The sequence below is a fragment of the Eulemur rufifrons genome, chromosome 15 (genome assembly GCF_041146395.1).
Source record: "Eulemur rufifrons isolate Redbay chromosome 15, OSU_ERuf_1, whole genome shotgun sequence".
Lineage (NCBI taxonomy): Eukaryota > Metazoa > Chordata > Mammalia > Primates > Lemuridae > Eulemur > Eulemur rufifrons.
The window spans coordinates 11,816,820-11,833,151 of NC_090997.1; the positions used below are offsets into that span (position 1 = coordinate 11,816,820).

General features: G+C 34.6%; 1 protein-coding gene across 6 annotated transcripts in view; it reads left to right on the plus strand.

Moving 5' to 3' along the window:
• Window positions 1–16,332, plus strand: part of UBR2 (ubiquitin protein ligase E3 component n-recognin 2) — a 107,479-nt gene that overhangs the window by 28,053 nt on the left and 63,094 nt on the right. For 5 of the 6 annotated variants that reach the window (XM_069488722.1, XM_069488720.1, XM_069488721.1 and 2 more), the window contains exons 5-11: window positions 4,102–4,232; window positions 6,451–6,589; window positions 7,056–7,118; window positions 10,561–10,681; window positions 12,603–12,710; window positions 13,215–13,303; window positions 14,415–14,513. In XM_069488722.1, coding sequence (XP_069344823.1) covers window positions 4,102–4,232; window positions 6,451–6,589; window positions 7,056–7,118; window positions 10,561–10,681; window positions 12,603–12,710; window positions 13,215–13,303; window positions 14,415–14,513 — 750 coding nt within the window. Of the gene's footprint in view, window positions 1–4,101; window positions 4,233–6,450; window positions 6,590–7,055; window positions 7,119–10,560; window positions 10,682–12,602; window positions 12,711–13,214; window positions 13,304–14,246; window positions 14,346–14,414; window positions 14,514–16,332 lie in introns of all 6 variants that reach the window. The other variant, XM_069488719.1, reaches the window with a different exon arrangement.

The window sequence follows — 16,332 nt, forward strand, 5'->3', positions numbered from 1 at the left end:
TGCCTGTAGTCCCAGCTACTCGGGAGGCTGATGCAGTAAGGATCGCTTAAGCCCAGGAGTTTGAGGTTGCTGTGAGCTAGGCTGACGCCACGGCACTCACTCTAGCCAGGGCAACAAAGCAAGACTCTGTCTCAAAAAAAAAAAAAAAAAAAAAAAACTCCTGGGTTTAAGTGATCCTACTGCCTCAGCCTCCCTAGTAGCTGGGACTACAGGCATGCGCCACCATGCCTGGCTACATGCTTAATTTTTTATGTATTGTCTATAGCTGCTTTCCCACTATAATGGCAGAATTGAGTGATTACAACAGAGACAATATATAGCCTGCAAAGACTAAAACACTTACTGTCGGACTCTTTACAGAAAGTTTGTTTTATAGGCTGTCAGAAGTATTGTGTTTAGCATACCTGATTCCCACTCACTAAATGGCAGTAGCATCTCCCACCGCTATGACAACAAAAATGTCCAACCAGGTTTCCAAATGGCCCCTTGGGCGTGGCAGTGAGTAGCGAGGGTATTGGGATATAGTATCTCTCCTAGTTGTGAACTAACACATACTATGTGTTATCTCCTTTGTTGATATTTGTAGGAGTCCATAAGAAATTTCTCATAGGTCTCTACCTTAGGAAATGTTGTGTTTTTCTTGGTGTGAATCTCAGAACTGATTGTGTTTCCTTCTGTTGAGGCTTCTGGAAAAAGAGCCAAACGTTTGGAAACTGAGTCTATCTGTAGCAGCTCTATGGAAATTTATGTGATCTGAATTTATAAATAAATGTTGTCTTGACTTCAATTTATTTTCCTACCTTTATCTTCCTTTTACCTGCTTTGTACATCTATTTTTATACCACTTTACTAGATGTATTCTTTTAAGTTTTTTAAAGAAATTTTTTAGAGATGTGGGTCTTGCTATGTTATCCAAGCTTTTCTCTCTTTCCTGAACTCAAATGATTTCCCTCCTCCACCTTCTGAGTAGCTGGGACTTAGATGTTTTCTTAAATTGCTGTCATTCCTTTTTGGAATGAGATTTAATTAAATAACAAATTAACTGAACAAACAACCTTAGTAAAGATTTTTATAATCTGAAGTTTTCATCTACAAATACTGCTCCCATCTCATTTGAATTCAGATCAGTAATTATTAATAGCTAGATATAATACTAAGCACTTTACTTGGTCTATCTCATTCATTAATAATTCTCAAAACAGCCTCATAAGATAGATACTGCTGTCACCAATATTTTATAGAAATTTGAGTTTTAGATTAAAATTTGACCAAAGTGTCCCTCATGGTATTAATAAGTGCTGGAACTGTGATTTAAACCTATGTAGCATAGACTGTAGTAATGAAACTTTTGATAGTACATTATACTGGTTTTTAAAAACATTTTTAGCAGAATTTTTTTTAATGAAATTCTGATATAAATTCTAATTCAATACAATACAGTTCAAATTCTTTTTTTTTTTTTTTTTTTTTTTTTTGAGACAGAGTCTCACTCTGTTGCCCAGGCTAGCGTGAGTGCCGTGGCGTCAGCCTCGCTCACAGCAACCTCAAACTCCTGGGCTCAAGCAATCCACCTGCCTCAGCCTCCCAAGTAGCTGGGGCTACAGGCATGCGCCACCATGCCCGGCTAATTTTTTCTATATATATATTTAGCTGTCTATATAATTTCTTTCTATTTTTAGTAGAGATGGGGTCTCGCTCTTGCTCAGGCTGGTCTCGAACTCCTGAGCTCAAACGATCCGCCCACCTCGGCCTCCCAGAGTGCTAGGATTACAGGCGTGAGCCACCGCGCCCGGCCTCAAATTCTTAATACAATACAAATTCTAACACAAAAAAAATAAAGCAGATTAAAGTTGTTAATAGATTTACTCTTATAAGTTGAAATGTATGTTGTTTAGCTGTGAGAAAGTCAATTCATGAGGTAAGTGAGTTTGTTTTGGTGACTATTCAGCTTCTGGTTTATCTCTATGTTTTTGGTTGGGCTGTATGGAAAAAATCCTCATTCACACCTTATTTGAATATGAGGACAGTTAAAAATCTTTATTATAATACATGCTTACATTTACAATGCAAACATTACAAGAGTATAACACATACAAGGTAAAGTTCTCCATGATTCCTACTATCTTCTAAGATAACCACTGATAACCTTTTTAACAGCATGCCTTTCTTTCTTCTAGCTTGAAAGAAGAGTAAAGCAAAGTCAGCTTACCAACAGATGAGTTACAATCTGTAACATAAATGCAATCAAAGAACAGAACTTAAATTATTATTAATAGTAGTAATAGATATTACAACATAGGATAAGATGTCATTTATTTACTTATGTCAACTGATTTTTGCCATGATAAGAGCACTTTGAGCATAAGTGCCTTAGTCTTTCCTGGCATTTAGTTTACCATTGTACATATGTCTTTACAATCAGTGACACATTTAAGAAGTTAAAATGTATGTACAAAGATGGCAGAAGAATTGGTATTTCTAGACCTGCCTCAAACTGGGTTAACGTCACAGCAAATTCCCAGTTGGTGATCTCCAATATGTAATATGTTTTTAAACTGACATGTTTATTCAAATAGAAGATATCTCTCCCAGGACCAGGAATTTGTAGAATAGAGTTTGGACACTGCTGGCTAGGATTCTCAAGAATTAGTGGTTGTTTCTGTCCCTGTACCATTAAATTTTTATAAACCCTATTTATCAAATTCTTCAGTCCCTAAATGTTTTGTATTATGGGATGTAATTATAGGAAATGGAATAACTATTTGGTGAGATAATACCACCAAGAAAGCTGAGTTTTTATCCTACTTTCTATTTTGGTGTAGCATAAGATTCATGTTATTATTAATACCTACTCTTTTTTGAATCCCCAGGAGGTACCAGTTATGTTCTTTCTTTGCACAGATGGTTTTACCATATTAATGACTTCTAAACCCTCCATAGCAAGTAGTAATGAACCTTGCTAGTAGGAAAAAAAAAAAACGTTGAGGGGACATATAAAGCAACCTATATGAGAAGAGTTACAGGTAAAAGGTGCTATGAAAATTTAGAAAATCTGCTTCTTACTGAGAAAGTAAATTTGCCTTCTTCAGGCCCTAGACCCATCTCCTTTAGGAATCTTTGTCCTTTTTTTCTCCCTTCTTTTTTTTTTTTAATACATTTTTTCCAATGTTCTTCAATCTTCTGATCCATTCTTTTTTTATTCCACATTCTCCATTTGTTTTATATCAGTTCCACTAGGCTTATCTTTGGTGTGAATATACAAAAATATTGTGTGTCATATATGTGTTTTATGTACACACAAGTATGTACCGATTCCCATCCCATGATGTTGGAACATACTGGTTTTTTAATTTGAGAAATGAATGTAATGCTATTTAGCCATGAAGCTAAACAAAGTGTTTAGATTTAAGATAAACCATTAAGATTAAAGATTATGTAGAACATTTTGCCAACCTTGATTGAAAGATACCATAATAGACATAGTATATGTTTAAAATAATATTTTTTTACATTAACCTAAAATTTAGTGACTTTTTCACTATTAAGTGTAATATATGGAGTTCCCCGTTTACATGCGTACACATCTTACCCTGCTGAGAGAAAGTGGACAAGTGAGTGATTCTTACAACATCAAGGGACAGTTTTCTGACCTTGGTTGAGTTCTCACTTTTAAAATTGTCAAAATCAAGCTCTCCTTTCTACCTATAAAAGTAAATATTAGTTCTCAGTCCTTAGATAATATTCCTTTGTTCTAGAAATTATGGGTTAGTAGGATATGAAGCTATAAAGAAAGTTTGATATTAGGTTTTAGAGATCCTGGAATGCCATTCTAAAATGTTTAGATTTACTCATTAGGCATTGGAGTGCCATTGAATATTTTGATTCAGTTGATTCAATAACTGAGATTATTCTGAACTAAACATTTTAGAAAGCTTTGTTTTGTAGGCTGTAATCTGTAAGATCAAATGCATTGAAGGGAAGCTGAAGCTGGAAGACCAGTCACCTTTTTACTATGTTATTTTGAGGGTTGGAGGCAGAATGGGAAAGAGAATTAATGTACCTTTAACATGGTTGTTGCCTTTTTTCTGTTCTTTCTCTCAGGATCCTCTTGTGCATTTGTCAGAAGATGTGATAGCACGAACTTATAACATTTTTGCTATTATGTTTCGGTATGCAGTAGAGATATTAACCTGGGAAAAAGAAAGTGAATTGCCAGCAGATTTAGAGATGGCGTAAGTATAACCTATTTATTCTTTGTGCATGAGGAACTGCTAAATATTAACTTCCATACAGTTAGGATAGGATATAATTGTTTTTTTAAAATCAGTTTTTATCAGAACAGTAACCATCATTGGTTTTATAGTTTTTAAATGTGTGTGTGATCCAGTTTCTTGGTGGAGGTTTCTCTCTGTTGGTTAGTTGGTTTGTAGCCATATTTAAACTACGTCAAAACTCTGTAACTGGTTTCATGCATAAGCAGTTTTCTCTTTGATTGTGTGATAAAATTGGTAGATTAACTTTACAACTCTACTTATTGTTTTGTTTATCATATATCATTAAGAGAATGAGCTCTTTGACATAAGTGAGTTTTCTGATTTGAATAAATGCTCAAACTCAATGCTTTTCTAGTTTATATCTACCATTTTTACTTAGATCATTGAGATCACAAACTTGTGACCAGAGACTGCATTCTTCCATAGCTATATTAAGGTTAGGGCTTACTTTTCCTTGTTAGTGTGCTTGCCTCAAACAACTTTCTCTTTTACTTAAAGACCAAAACTATTGGAAGTGTATTCATAGTTAAAGATGCATACTAGCTGGAATGAGGATCTGAGGGACATTGGTTGTGTTTCTTTTTTGCTTTCTCAGTAGTGTTTCAGATAATTGAAGTTGTGGGTTAAGTGTTTTCTAATAAAATGAGATGTTACTATAATCTACCTTTTTGGAGATGTTGAAAATGACTTAGTACCTCATGACTTCATGTTACTTCGGTTTGGGAATCATTGATCTAAAATCTAAGCTTAGACCCTAGAGAATAGAATAGTTTTGTATTTATTTTGTTCTGTTGTAGGCTCAGGGCCACCAGCAGGGAAGGGAAAAGAATTTAATTTGCTTCTCTTGTAATGTTTCCCATCTTAGTTTCCATCTACTCAGAAACCTGAATCACCCATATTCACTTAGATACCAACTTCAGCTGGTTCTCCCTCTTTCAAATTGTTCTGCTGCTCATTTCCATTACTACCATCCTCCTCCAAATTACCTTAATTTCATCCTCGGGCAACACAGCCTCCTAGCTGGACTGCCATGTACACTCTTGCCACTTAAGAGTCATTCTCTACACTGCAGCCAAAGTGAACTTCAAGGCAAATCTGATCATATCTCCTATTTCAAATCCTTGATTGCCCTTACAATGGCAAAAATCAAAATCCATTATAAGATGTTCAAGATTTCTGCCTCTCTCCAGACCAGTCTAATCTCATACTGATCTCCTCCTACCTCCCTGTGCTCCAGGTCCCAGTATTTACCTCTGCCACCTCAGCACCTTTGCTTTCACCTTCCTCTAGCCCAGGGTTTCTCAGCCTTGGCACTATTGGCATTTGGGACCAGATTACTTCTTTGTTATGGGGGCAAAGATGGAAGATTGCAAGATAGTAGCATCCCTGGCCTCTACCCTTTAGATACCAAGAGCACCAACAAGCCACAGTCATGACAACCAAAAATATCTCCAGACATTGCCAAATGGTCAGCTGTGGGAGGTGAAGGGGAATTACCCCCACTTGAGAACCACTGATAGCCAGTTCTGACTTTGAATGTCAGATTACTTCCCTAGAAGTTCTTCTCTGTACCCCCAGACCTATTATACCTCTAGCATCCTGCTGTTCTTGATGAAAACCAGTATATATAGAGTTATATGTTCAATATCTGTTTTTTCCCACCAGACTATAGTATCTTAGAGCACAGTGACCACAGATGAATTCTTTTTTTTTTTTTTGAGACAGAATCTTGCTCTGTTGCCTGGGCTAGAGGGAGTGCCGTGGCGTCAGCCTAGCTCACAGCAACCTCAAACTCCTGAGCTCAAGTGATCCTCCTCCCTCAGCCTCCCGAATAGCTGAGACTACAGGCATGTGCCACCATGCCCAGCTAATTTTTTCTATATATATTTTTAGTTGGCCAGATAATTTCTTTCTATTTTTAGTAGAGTTGGGGTCTCGCTCTTGCTCAGGCTGGTCTCGAACTCCTGACCTCGAGTGATCCACCTGCCTCAGCCTCCCAGAGTGCTAGGATTACAGGCCTGAGCCACCGCACCGGGCCACAGATGAATTCTTTAACAGATATGTGCCCAGTACCGAGCACATTCTGTAGGACAAAATATCCTCTTAATAAATCAACCTGGAACAAGATAACATGCAAATAGACAATCTAATATATCATTAATGTTTTATCACACAGAGAGAAGAGTGACACCTACTATTGCATGCTGTTTAATGATGAAGTTCACACGTATGAACAAGTTATTTATACTCTTCAGAAAGCTGTTAACTGTACACAAAAAGAAGCCATTGGGTTTGCAACTACAGTAGATCGAGATGTAAGTAATTTTATCTTATTGATACCACATAGTAAATTGAATTTTTACTACAGATAAGTTACCCCAGAAAATTGAGTTAAAGGTCTAGGCTTTTTTAAAAATTTCACTTGCATATTGGCCCAAATGTATTGGGTATAACTTAAGCTATTACGAGATAGAAAATTGAAGAGGAAATATACGGTTACCATCGTTCTATCCAGTGATTTATGAAAATGGAAATTATAGAAGCCTAGAAGAACAAATATTGTGTTGTTCAAGGAAATATACTTATTAATGGCTCAAAAAAAGTTAGGATAGCTTTGAAGGAAAATTTTAATTTACTTTTCACTAATGAGTAGGATGGACGTTATAAATATTAAAAATTAATTAGAGTTATATGCTCAAACATGTTAGTTTACTGGCTAAAAAGTTATTAATATTGAATATAATATTTTTCCAGGTTAATTTTAAATATCTTTATTTACAGGGACGTAGGTCAGTTCGATATGGAGATTTCCAATACTGTGAGCAAGCAAAATCAGTAATTGTGGTAAGTAATTTTAAAACATGCTTATATTATTATTTTTTATTAGTTTAAAACTATGTTCATATTTCAGTATTTATGAACACATTTTTCTGCTTTCATGAATGTATGCCAGTGTCAACCAAAAATTATGTTTAAAGATAATGTTTCTTGAGTATTGCATTATTGCTTTATCTAGTTTTTTAAGCTATGTAAGATTGATATAGATATGAATATTTGGATAAGATAAATCTTTTCTGTCTTCCTATTTCTCCATCAGAGAAAAGTATTAGACAGTTTTTTGCTTTTTGTTTTGTTTTTAATTAACATTAGGTTTTAGGAATTAAATTGGCCTTTACCACCAAAATTAGAATTCAGGGGGAAAGTTGTTTCTTGGTACATTATGGCAAGATACACTCCATATCTTAATGGCACTTAGTATATTATTTTTCTAAAAGAGAACTATTATCCACATTTAGATCTATTTTTTTAAGTTATTTTATAGCCAGACAACTAAAAATAGAAAAAATTAGCCAGGCGTGGTGCCACACACCTGTAGTCCCGGCTACTCAGGAGGCTGAAGCAGGAGGATCACTTGAGCCCAGGAGTTTGAGGTTGCTGTGAGCTAGGCTGACACCACAGCACTCTAGCCCAGGCAACAGAGCAAGACTCTGTCTCAAAAAATATATATATATTTTTTCATTATTCCATGTAACTGCATTTTATGTAAATGTTCTTTTTAAAACGTAATTTTATATATATTTTTTTTTATTTCAGCTTATGGGGGTACAAAAGTTCAGGTTATATATCATAATTTTATGTATTATAAAACATTTTAAATATACAGACAAATAGATACAACACAACAAACACCTGTGTGCCCACATTATATCTTAGTTTCCTTATACTAATTTTAAATAAATAGTATGGAGGCCCATGTATTATCTCTTCTTAATCCCATTACCCTTCCTCTTTCCGTAAAGATAAATACTTTCATTAATTTTTTGATTCTCTTGCATGCCTTTATACTTCATATATTAAGTATCTGTTGATAATATATATATTGATTTGACAGCCTGTAAACATTATATAACAAGATTTATACTCAATGTATTATACTGCAACTTGCCTTTTCATGTCAGTGTTGTTTTAGATTTATGTATGTTGATACATGTTGTGGTAGTTAATTCATTTTTTTTAACCATTGTAAAGTATGCCATTGATGATTATACCAGTTTATCCATTTTCCCGTTAATGGACAATTAGGCTGTGTCCAGGTTTTTGCTGTGACAAATTTTCCTGCTATGGTATGGACATTCTTTTGTCTCCTTGTTGCACAGATGCAAAAGTTTCCAAGAAATGGAATTTCTGAGTTCTTAGAGTATGAACATTTTCAACTTTAATAGATTTTGCCTAGTTCATCTCCAAAACTGTGGTATCAGTATACGTTGCGGGCTGGGCACGGTGGCTCACGCCTGTAATCCCAGCACTTTGGGAGGCCGAGGTAGGAGGATCACTTGAGCTCAAGAGTTCAAGATCAGCCTGAGCAAGAAAATAGGAAATGGTAGATAAAAAATTAGCTGGGCGTGGTGGTGCATGCCTGTAGTCCCAGCTACTCAGGAGGCTGAGACAGGAGGATTGCTTGAGCCCAGGAGTTTGAGGCTGCAGTGAGCTATGATTATGCCCAGGGCAGCAGAGTGAGACTCTGTCTCAAAAAAAAAGAAAAGGAAATTGACCCTCCCTTCCTCACTTTCCCACTTCATAAAACATACACACATGCAGACGTGCACACTCACACACATTCTCATCAACAGCGTGTGAGAGTTCCCATTTCTCCACATTTTTGTCAAAACTCTATATTGTCAAATTGTCTAAATTTTTGCCAATCTGATGTATATGAAATGATATCTCACGAGGTAAATTTGCATTTTCTTCATTTGTAAGTATCCTATTTTATATTTATTGTATTGGTCATTTAAGTTTTCAGTGAATTTCCTGTTCCTATTTTTTACCCATTTTTTGTGTTGGATTGTCTTTTTCATACTCATTTAAGTTTGTGATTCCTTTCATTGAGGAAAAGCTTTAAACTTTAATGTATTAATAGCAAATATATCTTTTCCTTTATGATTTGTTTGTTTTATGGCTTGTTTAAGAGATTCTTCCTTGATAATCTGAACATATTCAATGTAATAATGTATCAGAAACTATTCTTATAGATTATCAAGTAGAGAACAAACAATAAAATAGAAAAGTGGACAAAGGATATAAAAAGACAGATCACAACAGAGAGAATCTAGGTGCCCAATATACATGAAATTACAGTGATAAAAATCTTGTTTGCAGAGAATAGGAATACACATGTAAAAATAAATTGCTGCAGCATTTTTGGAAAACAATCTAGTAATATCTGTTAAAGCTTTACCTCTCCTAGGAATATTATCCCATAGAAATACAGGCACCAGTGAGTGTGTCTAAAAGATGTTCAGTACAATGCTGCTTTTTTCCTAGTCTCACAAGACTGAAAATAAAGTGAACATGAAAACTTTTCTGTAGAGGATGTTTTAATAAATCTATACCCCAGATTGTTATGTCATTAACAAAAAAATTAAAGCTAAGATGCATAAAAGTATGTCTAATATCCTATTTTTGTAATCAAACTAACAAAATTAAGATCTTTATAAATATATACACATAATATATATGCATACAGAAAATACACAAAGACTTACTCTGTTAATGTAGGTTATGGAGAGGGGATGAATCAGGGTGAAAAGAGGATTCAAACAAAAAATGAATTTTAAAAAGTGTTTATGTATTTGAATAGATGTTTGTCCAAAGAAAATATACAAATGGCCCATAAGCACATGAAAGCATGGTCAGCATCACTGACCATTAGGGAAATGGAAATCAAAACCACAGTGAGATACCACCTTAAACCTGTTGGGATGTCTGCTGTCAAAAACAAACAAACAAAAAAAAACACCTGTTGAAGCTGGGTATGTGCATGCCTATACAGTCCCAGCGACTCAGGAGGCTGAGGCAGGAGGATCACTTGAGTCCAGGAGTTTGAGGTTGCAGCAAGCTATGATCATGCCACTGCACTATAGGCTGGGTGACAGAGCAAGACTCTGTCTCAAAAAAAAAAAAAAAAATACGTAAACCAAGTTTAAGCATTTAAATCATTTATACTAATAATTGATAAGGCAGATTTTCAAATATAGAACCAAAGATTCAAGTTACTCTCATAAGCTGGCTGGACCTTCTGACTTATTTTTTGAATCCTAAGATTATTTTAGAAAATTAGGATCTGAATCAAGTAAGGCCAACACAGTGGTGGTTTTCTTACACACATGCGTAAAAAACTCTTCTATGATGATGGTGTGGTTATATTAAATAAAAATGTTAACTTTTTTCTGCCAGTAAAATAGATTTTTAAGTTAGTTTTTCAATCCTGCCATTTCTTTTTAAGAGAAATACCAGTAGACAGACAAAGCCACTCAAAGTTCAAGTTATGCATTCATCTATTGTCGCGCATCAGAATTTTGGTTTGAAACTTTTGTCTTGGCTGGGAAGTATTATTGGATATTCAGGTAGGTTCATAAAAGTTTATGCTAATTATCTGTTAAAATGAGCTCATATGCCCTTGCAAAACTGTTTTGGAAAAAATATCGAGTGGAATAATTTCTTGCTTTAATTTCACATTTTAGAATACCATCTCAGACTGTCTGTATACACAGAAAAACCAAATTCTGTCCTATAGTATTTTTTTATATGCACACAAAGGATTCCCTGTTAAATGCAGGAAACATTGGGTTAAATAATTATAAAGGACTTTAATATGCTAATACAATATAAATCTTACAAACTTGATTCTGAAATCTTTTTTTTTTAATGAAACATCCTCTGGAGCTCTTCCACTGAGTAAGCTGGAAAAATCCTACTGTAAATAAAACCTAAGTTGGTGGCACGTGCCTGTAGTCCCAGCTACTCGGGAGGCTGAGGCAGGAGGATTGCTCGAGCCCAGGAGTTTGAGGTTTCTGTGAGCTAGGCTGACGCCACCGCACTCTAGCCGGGGCAACAGAGTGAGACTCTGTCTCAAAAAAAAAAACAAAAACCTAAGTGATTAGGAATTTAAATGATAAAACACTAATGTTAATGTCTCTAAATGCTATAGCTTTTGGTTACCAATAATTTGCAACTCTAAAAATTTGCAAATTGGAAGTTATTGATTTGAATTTTTAAAAATTTTTCCACAGTCTACAAGTTAGATAATTTTTCTTTATGTAATGGTAACAGAATTAAGAATCCTCTTGTCCCCCAAAATACAAATCTTGTGTGTAACACTAAAGGGTAAAATTGGGATAGATCTAAGCTATCTGTCATGCTATTCTTTAGGCAAGGCTATGGATAAATGACATTCAGATTCAGTTTACTATAAAGAAAATTTCTGAAACATTTGTGTTGAAAGGCTGTGATAAAGAGCATTACCACACTGAACTGATAGTTGTAAATATGGAGGCGTGGAAGTTTAGGAGAACATGTTTTCTTCCCTTCTAAATGTCTTTCCAGTTATTTTTCTCAGCCCCATATTCTTTACTTTTGGTGTTTTCCATTGGATGCCTGTATGCCAAGTACTGTGGTACAGTATTAATGAATAGTATCATGGAAGTAATTTCCTGCTGACAATTTTCTTTAAGATATTTATCAATAATTTAAATGCTTATATTTAATATTTATATGAGGTTTTGCCTTTAGCCTTTTTAATTCTATTTGGCAAATTTATAATTCAATTTAAAAGTTACTCCATTTCTTTCCGGTTATTTTGCCTGCTTGAAGAAGACTAAAAACACTGATTTAAATTATAAATTATGGTGAAACAAAAAGATGTTAAAGATTTGGTTACTTTAATGCTTATATTAATATTTGAAGAACTTTTCTAAAGTTTAGCATTTAGATGATGTAGGAATTTGTCTTCCAGGGCCTCTCCCATGCCAGGGCCACAGTGAATTTTGTTTAATGAATGAAGAACATTTTGTATAGCATTAATAAAATGCACTGTCACATGTTATAGTTTAGAAGCCATGCATTCCTTTTTTTAAGTGTTAGCACAATTTAATATTATACCTACCTTCAGTTATCATGGGATGTATAACAATTTTACTATAATCTGGTTTATTTGGCATTAGTGCTTTTAAAGAACAGTATTCAGTGATTTGGAGATGTTTTTCTCTTTAGTTAAATACATTAAAACACAAGAAGTTATTGCCTTTATGATAGACATATATTTTAACATTCTGGAGTAAGAATTGGTGTGTGAATTAAGATTTGGAATTTATATCCTTTTTGTGAAAATATTAATAAAATAGTTAATATGTTTACTTTTTCTGAATAAATTTGATCTTTAATAAAATATGTAAAACTCTATAGATCCGTTTGAACATCTATTAAAATGTCACTTTATTTTAATATTTGAAGTTGCTATCTCATCCTTACTTTTCCTTCTATTTAAAGATGGCCTTCGCCGGATTTTATGTCAAGTTGGTTTACAAGAAGGGCCAGATGGTGAAAACTCTTCTCTAGTGGATAGATTGATGCTTAGTGATTCCAAGTTATGGAAAGGTGAATCTCTTACTACTTTTAAGATACAGGGTATCTAAATAAGTAATTGAGATGTTAAGGTTTTTTCATTTAGGAAGATATTTAATAAATATATTTATGTTTTTTAATATTGCAGTCTTTGAAAAATATTTTGCAGGAGTTCATGATCCAAATAAATAGCCTTTATACTTTGTTTCAAAATTATGTTTAGAAAACCTGATTTTATAAATAAGTAGATTACAAATATTTTGTGCTAAGGAAAATGTGTGGTTTTGTTCTTGAGGCTTAAAATATAAACCAGTTGCGGTGGCGCATACCTGTAGTCCAGCTACTCAGGAGGCTGAGGTGGAAGGATTGCTTGAGCCCAGGTGTTTGAGTCTGGTCTGGGCAAAATAGCAAGACCGCATCTTTAAAAAAAAAAAAGAAAGAAAAGAAAATACAATTGATCACATTAAGAACTTTGGAAGTGTCATTTTTGGCTTATTTGGTATATCCTTATCTCACACCCTGATCTTTTTCTAAAAGGTGCTAGGAGTGTATATCATCAGTTGTTCATGAGCAGTCTGCTTATGGATTTGAAATACAAGAAACTCTTTGCTGTTCGATTTGCAAAAGTAAGTGGTTTTTCAATTTTGATAACAAAACAGGTTATATATGAAGTAACTATGTCCCATGATTATATGTAGGCTTCAAAAAATTAGCATCTGACAGTAATATGTATTGATTTTAAATTCTAAGAAACTTCATAAATAATCTTTTTTCTTTATCAATGAATAAAATTATAGCAGTGATACTTCTTGTTCATCACCTCCCATGGTATCATGAGTATCCATCTGTGCAGTGTCTGCGATATGAAATGACAAATTTAAACTTAGGCCAGTGTGAATTATGATATTGTTCTCACTAAAGTTCGTATAAGGAAACAATAATCTTAGTTGAAATGACATGTGTATATGGATATGATTTAAGAATCATGAACTCTAAGTTGTTGGTGTAGTTGAATTAAGTTCTCCCTTTCAGCAGCATGTGATTAAGCTAACCACTTATTTTTTGTATTCACTCGAATTAGGAGTTCTTAACCAAGGAAGTGTGTAAGAATCATTCTGAGAGCTCTTTCAAAATACATGTGTTTGTGTTCCATTATCAAATCTACTGAAGCATATTCACCAAGAGTGGGGGCCCAAGCATGTGTACTTTGCAAAAGTCATCATATGATTCTGATATGCATCCAGAAGTAATGAGAGTCTTGTTTCAGCAGAGACAGTGTAATGCTGCTGTGGTTTAGCCCCAGCAGTGTACGTTGGCATCTCAGGATTGTAGGAGCTGTGACTGCCTATTTGGGCTGGTAAACTCCCATGTAATTCAGAAGAATCAATACTTGTACAGGATTCCACGATGAATCAATATTTATATAGGAATTAATTGGTAGAAATCATTCCAGTTACCATTCGTATAGCAGTGTTATCTTACTGACTTCCTCCAGCACTGACTTTTCATTATAATCTTTAAACATTTGGTCAATGTGGATTAGAGGTGAATCTCCCCCTTGTTGTTTAGAATTACCAGCAGTTGCAGAGAGATTTTATGGATGATGATCACGAGCGAGCAGTGTCGGTGACTGCTCTGTCTGTCCAGTTCTTCACCGCACCTACTCTGGTGAGTAGTGCTTACCTTTTCTTGTAACTGATAGCTGGCACTCCTTGCCTTTTTTTGCCTTCTTAATAGAACTATGAGCGTTTGCAGAGTGATTATGTGACAGATGACCACGACAGAGAGTTTTCAATCGCAGACCTCTCGGTTCAGATATTCACGGTTCCTTCACTTGTAAGTACTGAAAAACTAGAAGAACTTTCTTGTTTTCCCTTAACAAAAGTAAGGCTTTAAAATAACAGAGAACTAAAATCTGTATATTCCTGAATAGAATAATATTTGATTAATGGGCAGATTTCAGACACCTTCAAATATATTAGAACACATTTTTTAACATTAAAGTAATCTGGGGGGAAAAGTCATTTAAATTTAGTCTATACTTTCCCTCTCTTCAGAGTAGAGGATGGGGAAAAAAATCTATACTTTCTCATAATACTTTCCTGAGGTTTTAAATGATAAGTTACCATTAAGCGGATTGGTTTAACAAATTTATCCTTGACATTAGAATCAGACAGCATATGTATACCATCTCACAATTTGAGAAGGCCTTCTCTCCCACCACACCGCCATAAGGGAAGGGGTAGCTAAGGCAATTGAATCACGATGATTGTGAGCTTCACTGGTTGCTTCTGAAGGCATCATTACATAATCACTATATAGCAATTAAAATTCATATTTAATTTGTTCAACAAATTTATTAAGTACCTATTTATTGGGCACAGTTTTAGTCTTGAGAATGCAACGGTGAACAAAAACAGATGTGATCCTTGCCCTGATCAAACTTAACATAGTGGGAAAGACTCTCATAAATAGTTAATTGAAATTATAATGAAAACTCTAAAGACTTTGGTTGCTTTAAGAGAGAATAGTAAAGAGATTTGACCTTTTCCCACAGTTCAGAGAGGGCTTCTCTAAGGAAGATATCTTTTATGCAAGGACATGAGGGAGGGTCCAGGCAGAGGAACTAGCACTTGAGAAAATCGAGAGTAGGGAGGAGCATTACCTAAATGGTAAACAGAGGAAAGCCAATACACTTGAAGATCCTTGAACATGGAGCAAAATTGTATAGATTTAAGAGCGTTTTACAGTTACTTTATCAATAAGACATACTAAAAATGACTGGTTTTCCCCCATATTAGTTTTATGTTAAAGGATATATTCTAATATAGTTGAAACTGTCCAGGAGTCTGTTTACCCGTTAATGAGCTATTATTATAGGCCAGATTAAGAATTTTGATTTTTATCTTAAGAGCATGGGAAGGCATTAAAGAGTTTTAAGTGGTACTTACATCATTACATTTGTGATTTTAAAAGATCACGCTGTTTGTAATTTGGAGAACAGATCGGAGGGTGGTAAAAGTGAGTGTGGGAACCTAATCAGATGCTGTTGCAGTGATCCAGAAAAGAATTGATAGTAACTTGTACTGGGGTGCTAACAGCAGATATGAGTTGTGAGAGAACTGGCAAGTGTGTCTGAGGGATGTTGAATTTGGTGATTAATTGAAGGTTGGGTTTAAAGGAGAAGTTTAAAGATGATTCCCAGGTTTCTGACTTGCAGCTGAGTGAATGTTGTGCCACTTGCTGGGATACAGGGAATTTTGGAGAGCAACTAGGATTTGTAAAGAGGAAAAGTGATACCTTCAGTTTAATCAGGGTTGAGTTTATAAAGCCTGTGAGATGATCCCATGTGTATTCAAATCTGTGTTTCTCTCCCCCATTGATCTTTTTTCCATTTCCATGCCAGTACCACAGTTGTAATAATTATTTAGAGTTTAATATTCTCTTTTGATGTCTTATAGAGCTAAATCTCCTTTCATTATTCTTTTCCAAAATATTCTTACTTTTTCTTAGGCCTTTTTTAAAAGATGAACTAAAATCAGTTTGTCAGTTACCAAAAACTAAATTGGGATATTGAGTGAAAAGACATTGTATTTCTAGATTAATTCAGGAAGAACTAATATTAGTACTTTTGCAATAATTGGATATATACCAT